Below are 12,739 nucleotides of genomic sequence, written 5' to 3' on the forward strand. Positions count from 1 at the left end.
TAGATTAGTATTTGATTGAGTAACTGGGAGAAGGTATATACGTACACCAGAGGATAGGAATCTTGAAAGCCATCTAAGAATTCTCTCTGCCTCACTATCCTATCTTATGCAGTCACTTCTCAACAACTTCATTTGTGACAATAGACTAAAGTTGATGTCCCCTATATTTCCAATCAGGCTCTTTCTTTTCTCTTTCCATATATTTGCTTAGATTACTTTATTTACTTCCATAGTTTCAACTACTTTTATACAATATTAATTGATCTATCCTCCCTGGCTGATTCTTCTGAACTCCATACCCATATTTTTAGCTACTTCTTCATTTTATCCATTGGAATTTCCAACAAAGATTCTAGAAAAACTCATTAATGCTCCTGTGTACACACATAAAATAAGAACATAATTCTCTCTGTCAACTTCTTTTTTCTTTTTTTCTTTGAATGAGATTGTCATTTACTCAGTTGCTCGAAACAGAAAACTTAGAGCTTTGATTGATATTTATTAAAGGCTTAGTATAGATCAGAGACTCTCTTAAATTTTTTACCAGTATTAACAATTAATCCTCACAACATCTCTGTGGGGAAGGTACTATTATTCGTAAACCTTGGAAAGTAACCTTTTCCAGGGTATCACATCTAGTGCGAGGTGAGGCTGGGCCCCAAACTATCTGGCTCAAGACCCAAGCTCTTAACCACTGTGCCATCTATTTTTTCCTTTCTCCATGCCTACATGGTTATCAAGTCCTGTTCTCTCTCTGAAATATCATTAAAACTCATTTACTTATCTCTAGCTGTGGTATCACGGCCTTGGTTCAGGACCTCATGAAATACTTTTCTAATCTCCAGACTGGGGTTTCCATCTACAACTTTTGCCTATTTCAAATAACCTCTACAACCCTGTCATATCAATCACATTTAAATAGAAATGAAGTTTTACTGCTTCAAGTCTTCCTGTCCAAACTTCATAGCCTGCCATATCAAGACTTTATCTGATTCCTGTCTACATTTTCTGCCTTGTCTTTTTGGTCATAAGTGAGTCCGTATCATGTGTTCCATGGTACCCTTTTCTTAACATGTCTGTCTTACCTTCACTATTGTGGATTCTTTATGAGCAGGAATCTATACAGATTTGTACTTGGCATATAAAATGGATTCCATAATATGCACCAAATAAACTGTATTTAGAATCTATCTTCCCTCATATCAAGATTTATATTAAAAGATGACTTCAAGAAATTAAATACTTTACTTCTCTGACAATACCAATATATAACATATAATTCTCTCTATATGGAGTAGAGGCACATGTAGTTAATTGTACAGGAAATACTTTTATCTGTTGAGATCAGGCCCTAGGATCTGGTTCTCCATTTCATGGGTTACACCAGTATACTTTTTCAAAAAGGTATATGACTATGCTTGTTTGTTTGCAGGTAGTTGGATTCACAGCAAAGATTTTCTACTCTGACTGCTTGCTTCGCTTTCCCCACCACAAACACTTCTTTGACTACTAGATAAAATATCTTCTAACAGCAATCCACCTATAAACTATAAGGCATTTGACTGACAACCGAAGGAAAATGACAGATATCAATAGGATGAACAAATGCACTAATGAACTCGATAAGAACCCACATTTTCTAATAGCATGATTCAAATATTCTTTTTTAAGTTATAATTAACTGATACCCACAACTCGTTAGTTTGGGGTTATTCCTGCTTTGGAAAAACAAGCAAGGTTAATTTCTTGTGGTTACCATTTTAAAATAAACTCTCACATCAGAGAACCTTCAAGCTTTTTCTCTCTGGCCAAGGTTGCCCCCTTCCTGGGAGCACTTCTAATTTTCATGTGCGCCTTCTGCTAAGCCCGGAGGGTGGACTCCTGACCTCTTTGCGAGAGGTGCGAATGATGCCAGAGTTAGTGACTGGGCTGCGGTTCCCCAAAGCTCCTCCTCCCCAGACGTGACATTTCTTTGGATGCAGAGGTTGGGAAGGTGGACAGAGGACAATCCTGGGTGCAGCTCCAAGGGGAGGAAGCTGAATCCTGGGGGCTGAAGAGGCCACACAGGGGACCGGTCTGCAATGCGGAACGAGTACCCTTTTGGCCATCCCACAGCTGCTCAACCTGCCCCCTGCTCTGGTCTCCCGCAGGACCGGCCGTGGGCCGCTGTCCACAGTGGGAGGTGCTGAAAGCAAGGAGCGGGCGCGGGGGCGGCGAAGGGGGCAGCTCCTCCGAGCGCCCCCCTCCTTGCTCCGCGGCTCCTCCAGCCCTCCCCTCCTCCCGCAGCCATGTTCAACGCGAGGGGAGGGGCAGGAGAAGGGGAGAGGGACGCGGGATCAGGGCGGAGAGAGCCGGCTCTGCCTCGGGGAAGAAGGGGATGAGAGTTGGGGAGAGCAACGGGAGGAGGAGGAGGCGGCGGCGGCGGCTAGCGAGGAGCCAGCACTGGGTCCTGCAGTAGGACTCCCGGGAGCCACCATCATGGTGAAGAGGAAGAGCTCTGAGGGCCAGGAGCAGGATAGCGGCCGCGGCATCCCCTTACCCATCCAGACCTTCTTGTGGCGGCAAACCAGGTGAGGGGCGCAGAGGGCGCGCCTTTGGGTCGCCCTGGGCTAGGGGCACTCGTGGGGCCACCCGGGTCCTCTCTACTGCCACCTCTGCCACTGCTGCTGAGGCCGCGCCACAGCCCGCCGCTTCTTCTCTAGGGCTGAAAAGCAAGCCCTCTGCACCCTCTTAAAAACACGCATTTAAAAATATTTCAGTGAAGTTTGACGACAAGCAGATTGGCAGTTGCTGAATAAATATATACATTATTTAGGGGGTGGGAGGGCAGAGAGCCTAGGAAGAGGGGGCGGGGAACTAGGGAAGATAATTATGACTGGTTGTGCTCCTGCGTCCAATTCCCCCTCCATCTCCTGCTGTAATTCCAGCCCGGTGACCTGTTGTTTTTCTAGCTCCTGCCTGGCGAATATCTGCTATGCCCACTTGTTAACCATTTTTGCTCAGATTCAGCGAGTGTAGTCTTCTGGTTAAAGCCCCTGAGGAGAATGATTTTTGATAAGGCTTTTCCCCTACCCCTTTGGAAAGGCCTGAAACCTTTTCCAATAAACCGGAAACAAGGTTTTCATTATTATTATTTTAATTATTATTATTATTATTGAGATTTATGTAAGATATTAGATTCTGGAAATCATGATACAAGCTGTGTTCCTTTTTCAGTTTTAGTATGACTGTACCTGAGTAATGCACCACTTCTGACAATTGGCGATTTAGAATCTGATTAGGTAGAAGTCTTAAGAATAAGAGTCCATACAGAAAATGTATCGACATCTCTTTCATATATGTAATTACACATGTAAAAGCAAATGTCAGCTCTTTGACACCTGCTCTGTAACAAGCTATAGGGAGACATGAAATTGGAGTTTCATAACACCATGTTTTATTCATTAAAAATATATGTCGTAAGGATGCTCTAATAATCATTTCATTTATGTTTATAACAAATATCTCTATTGATTTTTCAGTGCATTTTTGAGGCCTAAACTGGGGAAACAATATGAAGCCTCTTGTGTGGTATGTGATGTTTACCTTTTAATGATATCTATATTCTGTGTGATAATTTCAACGCAAAGAAAGTCATTAAATCCTACTATGTATATTAATTAACTCAGCAAGTATTATTGAGCACCTACTATGTGCCAGGAGCAGTTCTAGATGATGGGATAGAACAGCAATCAAAACAAATACAGGGTTTGCATTCTAGTGGGTGGGGGACAGGCCACTCGCAAATATGTAAAATACACAGTAAGCCAGATAGTAATAAGTGCCAGGGAGAAAAATTAAGCAAGAAAGGAGATTAGGGAGCACTAGGGTGGATTTTTCGTTTTAGAAGTGGTAGCTGGCTAAGGCTTACCTGCTAATGTGACCCCTGGACAAAGACTTGAAGGAAGGGAGGGAGGATTAGCTGAGTGAAAAGGTGAGGGAATAACAAGTCTAAAGGACCTTTATTCAGAGTAGTGGGAGGGGTAGTACAGTAGAAGAGAGGTGGAGAGATAACAGAGAACCAGGGCTTTGCAAGGCAAGAATAATAAATTCTTAATTAACAAAATTGCAACTATTATTGTAGTGGAAGTTCATAATATGAGTATTTATGAACTACTCAAAGTAATGCAATTCTGAACTTTTATGTCCTGTATTTGTTGTGCAAGTGTGTAAATGGGTGATGTAAAACAGTGCTATTAATATTTATGCAAAATAGCACCTTGACCTGAGATTCTAAGAGAATCACATTCCCATTTTAGAAGTTGAGAACAGAAAGACATGAAATCATGAAGCAAAATAGAGATGGGATTTTTCACATTTAACTTCATTAAAATTTGGAGCTAACATAGAGGGTTCACACTGCACATATTATAACCAAAAAGTAGAAACCTACCTATTTCGATATTGCCATGAATATTTCTAAATGGCTATACAAATGACCTTCTAGTAAGGAGCTCTGAATGTATTAGGGACACTAACTATGATGGAAGCCAACTGGAGAGTTAAAAATTCTCTCTCTCTGTGTCTCCGTCTCTCTTGCAGGACTTTGTTTTGTTGCATCTCCTGCCCTTCAAAGTTGTCACAGAGATATTTTTTAAAATCTTACTTTCTAATAAGAGCCTTTTAATAGAATTTGTCTTGTATTTATCTCAAGTTAGAGTAATTTGACACTTGAAATCTCTGAGCTTTCCTTAAACCATGCTTACAATTATACTAGCTTAAAATAATCCCGACTGTTCTCTGTTCTTGGCAAAGATGTCCGACATTTTTAATGTTACACAATATCAAATAGCTAAGTCACATTCATAGATAGATAGATATAGATATTTAAAGATCTAAATTAAAAATTATTTTATCTACTAAAAATTACCCGTGGGCTGAGAGATTTAAAAATATTTGGATCTGCATTGCTAGCATATTCAAAGACCTTTATTTAGTTTCTTAAAAACAAACAAATAAACAAACCAGATTGTATCTCTGATTCACTCATTACTAAAACTTCAGCGTGCTTTTCATTATGAATTTAATTTCTTTTTTTGAATCAAAAAGTGAACAGTTTGGAGAATTTCTGTATTAAGCTATGTATTTTTATCAAGTACCCTAATAATTCCAATAATATATGTCAAACAGTTGGGACTTGTATTGTGATCACTCTGGAGCACATTTATACAATTTTCTAGACCATTTGAGGCATCGAATACCAATCACATTCTCTGCATACAAGTCAAATGCTTATTAAATTTATTTTATATTTGATGGCTACACTTTCCTCAGTACTTTATAGTGATATACTAATCCCTTTCAAGAAAAACTGGCTAGATCAAACTTGTTCTGGGATACTACTTTCTTTGAAAATATCCCTAACCAGGATAGGAGAGTTAGTTAAACTAGCAAAGCAAAAATAGTTCACTTCCCTTCTCCCTCCCTCCCTTTTTTTCTCCCTTCCTTTCTTTATTCAACAGGTATGTTAAGTATCTTTATGGTTCCAGGCATTAGGTAAAAAGTGTCCTATGCCCAGTCATTGCTAGGGACATGGAATAACTCAGGGACCCCAAAATCAGATTTCTTGAAAGAGTTGTATCTTATTTAACACTTGAACGTTGACATCAATTCTCAAAACACTTTCACAAAGACATTTCACTTTAGTATGCACTTGTGACAGCCTCTTTGGATGACTCAGCAGCATTTTACAAAATATAACATCCAAAAACTTCATGAGTTAAATGTGTTGTACTCTTTGTTACAGGAAGCTTATTTTAATAGATATGATAATCATTTAATAAGTCAAGCCATATACTTTGGATAAAAACCTGAAAATGGGTAGATAATAGGAAATTATCACTGATACAGTGCATGTCAACATAGCAATGAAATGCAATATGAGTGCACTCTAAATTATCTGGTCCAGTAATTTGTATCTTTTAGGGTATACAGTACCTTGATCTCATTTTTTCACCAATCAGAATCTCTGTTTCTTATTTTATATGCTTTCCTTTTTTTCTTTTTCCTTTTGTATCTATAGTCCTTTGAACGAGTGTTGGTAGAAAACAAGCTGCATGGCCTCTCTCCGGCCCTCTCTGAAGCCATCCAGAGCATTTCCAGATGGGAGCTTGTGCAAGCTGCTCTGCCTCATGTCCTCCACTGCACTGCAACCCTGCTTTCAAACAGAAACAAGCTAGGTTGGTGCACCTGCATTACTTATTCATGGTACACCATCAGCCTTTGTGTCCAACACTCATAATAGCATACATTAGGCACCGTGTCCAAATTATATAACTTAATTCTCACAATCCACCTCCCATATTGGTACCACTATTATCTTTATTCTACCAATAAGGGAACTGGCTCTTTTATTTTTAACTTTTTAATTTTACAGGTAATATGTAAATATATTCTCTTTTTAAACATTAAAATATTATAGGAAAGCTAAATATTCTCACCCATCCAAGATGGGTTCCCATCAGAGGTGTCCGCTTTGCCCTCCTAGCTCCTAAAGCAACCACTTTCACTTTGTAGTACTGTGTGTATGTACGTAAAGATTGTTTTTCTTTTAAATTATTTTGTATATTGCTTTTAACACATGACAGCCTATCCCAGCCATCTACCCCATGTTCGTACATGTTCTTTTCCATCCAGTTCTTTCCCCTCATTTGGGTCTCTAATCAAATGTTATCTTTATAGAGGGGACTTGGCTGGTCACATTGTCTAAAATAGAATAGTTATTATCTTCAGAGCCTATACTCTTAACCATTTTGCTGCCTATTTGGAAATACACAGTTGACCTTTGAACAATGTGGTGGATGGTGGTTTGGGGTACCCACTCCTCCATAGTCACAAGTCCTCATATAACTTTTAACTCTACAGTCAGCCCTTTGTTGAAAGTATTTTCTATCCTTGGTTGGGAAACTACAGTTGGGATGTAAAAATATTGTTTTTGATCCATACTTGGTTGAATCTGTGGATGTGAAACTCGAGAGATAGGAAGGGTCAATTGTATTTATTTAAAAAATTCCTACCTTTGAGTGGACCTGTGCAGTTCAAACCCATGTTCTTCAAGGGTCAACTTTATCTGGTATCTAATGAAGAAATGTGATGCATGCGGTTTCTCCTATGATAGCATGTCATTCTGCAACAGCCAGTTACAAAGCCCAAAACAAGAATGTGTCCTTCCATCAGGGGTTGTAAGCGGTATAGAGAAATGCTAGTGTCTCCTAGGAAATCAAACCACAGAGCAAACCAAGGATGTTCTTCCCAGACCCCAAATCGACATCTATTTTTCACAGAGTTTGCCTTAACCTGGCTGTGTGGTTGTCCCGTGCAGGCCACCAGGATAAACTGGGTGTTGCTGAGACAAAGCTCCTTCACACCCTGCACTGGATGCTCCTGGAGGCCCCCCAGGACTGCAACAGTGAGCGGTTTGGGGGCACAGACCGAGGATCCAGCTGGGGTGGCAGCAGCAGTGCTTTCATCCACCAGGTTGAAAACCAGGGTTCTCCAGGGCAACCTTGCCAAAGCAGCTCCAACGATGAAGAAGAGAACAACCGAAGGAAGATATTCCAGAACTCCATGGCTACTGTGGAGCTCTTTGTGTTTCTGTTTGCTCCTCTGGTCCACAGGATCAAGGTAAGCAGAAAGATAGTGTTAGCCTGACAGGGAATAGAGGTGAAGTGAAGGTGGACTTCGAATTATATTTTTATATTTGGTTGTCCATGTCCTTATATGATCTTATAGCAAGCCAAGATATGGAGAGCTATATTTCTACATTAAACTACCAAGTGGTATTTCAATAACACAATTCTCCACCTATCATTGACTTACTAAAAAATCTTCAGTGGTTCTCCATCTGCCCCACGATAAGGTGTGACATATTAAACATGGCATATAAGGTCAATCATGATTGGGGGCTAAGTTCCACTCTTAGTCTATCCATTTCCAGTCCCTACTGGCCATCTCATAATCCAACTCTGAGAGTCAAAGGAACCAGTCTCTGAATATACCCTTGCTGTTTGCTCTGCCCTCCTTTCCCTCCTCGTTCCTCTCATGGTCCTTCGAGCCTCAACTTCAATGTCGTCATTTTCATGATTTTTTTTCCTCTGACCTTCTCCATGTAGACTTAGGCACTATCTCCTTTGTATTTTTATAGTATTTTGTAGCTACTTCTAATATAATGCAGGTCTAGAGCAGACATTTTTAATTTTTATGTGCTTTGGACTTTTTGAGTTTGGTTCGACCTGAGACTTGCTTTCCAAATATTTTCAAATGCGCAAAATACAAAATGTAGGATTATATGGAAACCAGTTAAATTAAAATACAATTTTAATTTACCCCTTAGATCCAAAAGAGACAATAACATCTGAAATCGCTGTGCCACACTCTCCAGCTGTGTGATCTTGGTGATATTACTTAACCTCTTAGATCCTCCACTGCATAAAACTGTGGATACCTGTAACACAGGGTATAAATATATGTGAAGACACAGTATAGTTCCAACACATGGAAAAAAATCAAGAAATATTTGCTATTTCTGTGAATTAATAAACTGCAGTATTCCATTTAAGTGCTAAGATAAGAGATAAGAAGGAATTTGCCCAACTATTCTTTAATAGAATATTGGAATCCTAATGAATGGACATCTCAAGTTAGCAACAAATATATTTATATATGAAGGTGGTTGTGAGACCATTAATAGTCACTATGAGGGGGATGGACTAATGAGTCATCTATTTTAGTTTTAGTTAAAATTCACTTTCAGTTGACTGCCCCCTTGCTGGTAGGAACAGAATTGAAACTGCAATGGCTATATTGACCATCAAACTAAGAAAAATTTAATGTTAAATCAAATTAAATAGCTGCTTGAAAAACTTTGACTTTCTATTTGAAAAAATATTTCATATACACTGAATGGAAAGCATTACTTTAACTGAGACTGTCCCCCTGGCCTGTGGGAACTGTAGGACTTGGCTCCTGCCTACCTTCTTGGCCTCATGACCCTCCATCTCACTAGCCTCTCTCTTGTTCACTAACCTCTGGGCTCACCCACAAACTGGACAAATTCATCTTGGTTTTAGGTCCTTGCTCTGCCTGTTCCTTCCACTTGAAACGTTTGCCTCCATGCTCCACTCCTAGACTTCCAGATGGCCATATCCTCCTCATTGATTTACTCTTACCTCAAACGTCACCACTTCAGAGATATTTCCCTGGCTGCTTTAGTGCCACGAGCACATGACCACTTTTTTACCCCCTTCTTAGCACTTAGTATCTGAAACTATTTTGTGTTTGTTTATATGCATGTTGCCTATCATCCACACTAGAACAGAGGTTCTTGAGCAAAGGGATGCTATCTGTCCAGGTCACACTGTATCTTTAGTCTAGATATAGTGTCTGTCATTTATGAAGCATTCAATAAATATTTAATGATTGACTCACTGAGTAAACCCAAGTTATTATCAAATGCTTATCCAGGTGCTAAAAGTAGCGACTATATGTAGGTATATAGTTCTTAAAATGGAGAAGACAGGAAAGAAGTCTTTTAAAAATGATAGTACATATAGATGTCTATCTGTAGAGAAATATCCTCTAAATTAGAAATGTGGAAGTATAGAAGTGGCTGGAATGCTGTAATTTTATTTGAAGAAGTGGCTGAGAGTTTGAGTTTGAATCCAGTGCTTGCCACTTCCTACTTTGTAATATTGAGCAACTAACTTCTTTAAGCTTCAGTTTTCTCAAGTATAAATTGGACATAAGAGTAATTTTATGGGGCATTGTCAGGATTGAACAAATGATAGTGTTCAACATTACACGTAGCAAGGCATTAACAAACATTAGTTGCTCTTAGTGTTAGCATTTTATTGCCATTAGTGTTATGTATTAATAGAAAGAGGCCAGATTCTCTTTCAAGAGAGACTACATAGATAGTTGAGGAAAGCTGGCTCAAGATCCCCAAGTTTTATCTATGGCCTGGAATTGGAGTATTTATAAAGCAGTAAGACAATGCATATAAAAACGGCACAGTGATTTTTGTTACACAGGAAACAATTATTGTTAGCTATTATTACTAGCATTATTGTTTTATTATTTTATTATTCCTAGGAGGGAAATATTCTAGATACCATAGGGAATAAAAAATATTAATAAGTCAATGAATTTCCCCACAGGGCTTTTTCCTTCTGAGTGAGTTATTTGCTTTTTTCAGTGTAGTTGGGGAATGTAAAATCTTTCATCAGATTTTCTCAGCTTCGGCACTGTTATCATTTTGGGTCAGATAATTTTTTGTTGTGAGGGACTGCCCTGTGCATTGTAGGATGTTAGTAGCATCTCTGGCCTTTACCCTTTAGATGACTATAGTACCTTCTCCCTCTGAGTTGTGACAACCAGAAATCACTCCAGTCATTGCCAGATATCTTCAGGGGTGGGGGTAGGGGGTTGGGGAGGGGGAAATTGCCCCTAATTGAGAACCACTGCTCTAAATTTCTCACTTGCCTGTGGCTATGGCCCTGTCTGGCCCTATTCCTTCCTGTCCATACTGTACCCATGTGCGATGCTCCTCACCAGCACCATTAGTGTCCTTTTACTTCTTATCTTTTCTTTGCATTTGCCCTTCAACCCCAGATCATGAGCAAAAGCCACGTTATCTATCCCTGCCCCGGAGATCTTCATGCTCCTGGGGAGAAATAACACGACCGTCCAAATCGGTGTCTCCACAAAGTTGTGATCTTCGACCCTTGTGTGTTTCCCCACTTGTCAGTCCTTTTCTTGACTTTACTTCCTCAAGTCCCCACTCGGTGCTGACACAGATAGTGTTGTAGGTTGAGGCATTTATAGGACGTGGTGCTGCGGGAGGCATGGGAGGCTGAAATCCAGGCAAGACGTTAGCCCATGCCTCCACTTCCTCACCTCCCATTTACTCCTCAACTTAATGCACTTGCTTCTGCTTTTCTCTATTATGTAACAGACAATTTTCATGTATTTCTAATTTTTACAACCACCCATAGGGAGATGGATATCTATGTCTGCATTTTACCAAAGAAGAAACTGATATCCAGAGAGGTAATAATCAAGCTCATAAGTAACTAATGCAGGATTCAAAATGAATTCCATCCGACTTTCTACAAAACTATATTGTTTCGTACGCTTCTGTGTTTGAACTCTTCTCACTAAGGTCATAAACAACCTCTGAGCTATTGACCCTCATCTTTGTTTTGCAGTCCTCATCTCTTGAAGCCTCAGCTGCATTTGAAACTACCATGATAACGTCTTGAAAACTTCTCTCCCTTTGGTGACACTGCACTCTGCCGGTTCTCCTTGCATCTGACTTTCTGCTCTTTCTCCTTTGAGAGCTTATCTTCTTTGCCTGACCTTTTAATGGTAGGCTTCCCCAGAGATGCATCCTGGACTCTTTGCTCTTCTCATTCTACCTTCTTTTTGGAAGACTTCCTCTCCAGGTTCATTTACCATTCATGTCCCACAGGCTGAGGTCACCTAATTATATATCTCTAAATGAGGTTCTTCTTCTGGCTTCTGACCAAATTGCCAGCTAGCTTCTCTAAGTAGATGATCTATGGGCATTTCAGATTTCCCCTGGAATGAGCCCTTGTCCCAGTGTTTTGTATGGCAGATTATGGACCCACTTACATTAACTCAAAAACTAGGAGCTGCCTTTAATTATTCCTTCATTCTTACCAGCATATTCTACTAATCACAGAGTCCTATTCATTTTGTCTCCTAAATAGTTCTCAAATGTACCACACCTTTTTCGTCACTATTTATTGTGTTAACCCAATCTTTCAGCATCCCTTACTGAGACCTCTTCCTTGGGCCACTTTCTACCTGAATTCACAGTCTCCAAGCTTGTCTCATGAAATCCAACCTCAGTGCCCAAATGATCTATCTTAAATGAAGATCTGACCATATCACCAACATGCTTAAAGAAATTTGTCGATTTCTCACCATAGAGAGTGAACTCTAGCTCCTTCCTGAGTGTAGTAACTGGGCCCTCCAGGACATGCCCTCCTGTCCAGGGCTACTTCTGCTTCTGTGAGCTCCAAATGCTTAGGGTCTCCAAGGAATAATACATGACTTTTTTCAGGCCTATTCTCATGCTAATTCTGCTGCCTAGAAGGCCCTCATACCCCAGCCTGCCTAGGAAATCCCTACTCATCCTTACAACTCCATTCAAGATCCATCCTCCCTATTTCTATTATATTCTAGACATATCTTTATTGTTATTTTTAATTTGTTTCTTATCATTATCTCTTTATGGATCTGTCTCTCCAATTAGATTCTGAATGGTTTGAGGATAGGAATTATCATTGTGTTCTGGATTGCTAACACAGTGCCTGTCTTTTTGAGGTGTTTTTAAAATATTTATTGAATGAATTAATTCAGATTAGCAAAAAAATCTATGTAAGTGACTCATCCTTTCGTAACAGTATATAATTTAATGTTTATTTTTGTTGTTTAAATTTATAAGTAACAAGCTCAAATATTTTACATTAAAAAAACCCTGAAAATTCTGTCAAATATATTATTAGACCAAATTTAATTTTATCAGTGAAAAACAAATATTACTCCCAGGGGGTCTACTTTAAATGTAGTATGAATATTTTCTTGGTTTGATCATATTCACTGATTCCTTCAATAATTATTTATTGAATGCCTGCTACATGCTAGGCACTGTTCAGAGTGCTGAAGAAACAGCAGG

At 39.5% G+C, this 12,739-nt stretch overlaps 1 protein-coding gene across 2 annotated transcripts in view; it reads left to right on the forward strand.

Moving 5' to 3' along the window:
• The first annotated feature begins 2,398 nt into the window (after positions 1 to 2,398).
• UNC80 (unc-80 homolog, NALCN channel complex subunit) overlaps positions 2,399 to 12,739 on the forward strand; it is a 189,901-nt gene continuing 179,560 nt past the window's right edge. For both annotated transcript variants that reach the window (XM_006921411.1, XM_006921412.1), the window contains exons 1-4: positions 2,399 to 2,570; positions 3,522 to 3,570; positions 6,062 to 6,218; positions 7,361 to 7,662. In XM_006921411.1, coding sequence (XP_006921473.1) covers positions 2,479 to 2,570; positions 3,522 to 3,570; positions 6,062 to 6,218; positions 7,361 to 7,662 — 600 coding nt within the window. In that variant the 5' untranslated portion in view covers positions 2,399 to 2,478. The remainder of the gene's footprint in view (positions 2,571 to 3,521; positions 3,571 to 6,061; positions 6,219 to 7,360; positions 7,663 to 12,739) is intronic.

The sequence above is a fragment of the Pteropus alecto genome, unplaced genomic scaffold, assembly GCF_000325575.1.
Source record: "Pteropus alecto unplaced genomic scaffold, ASM32557v1 scaffold3, whole genome shotgun sequence".
In the NCBI taxonomy this organism is placed as follows: Eukaryota; Metazoa; Chordata; class Mammalia; order Chiroptera; family Pteropodidae; genus Pteropus; species Pteropus alecto.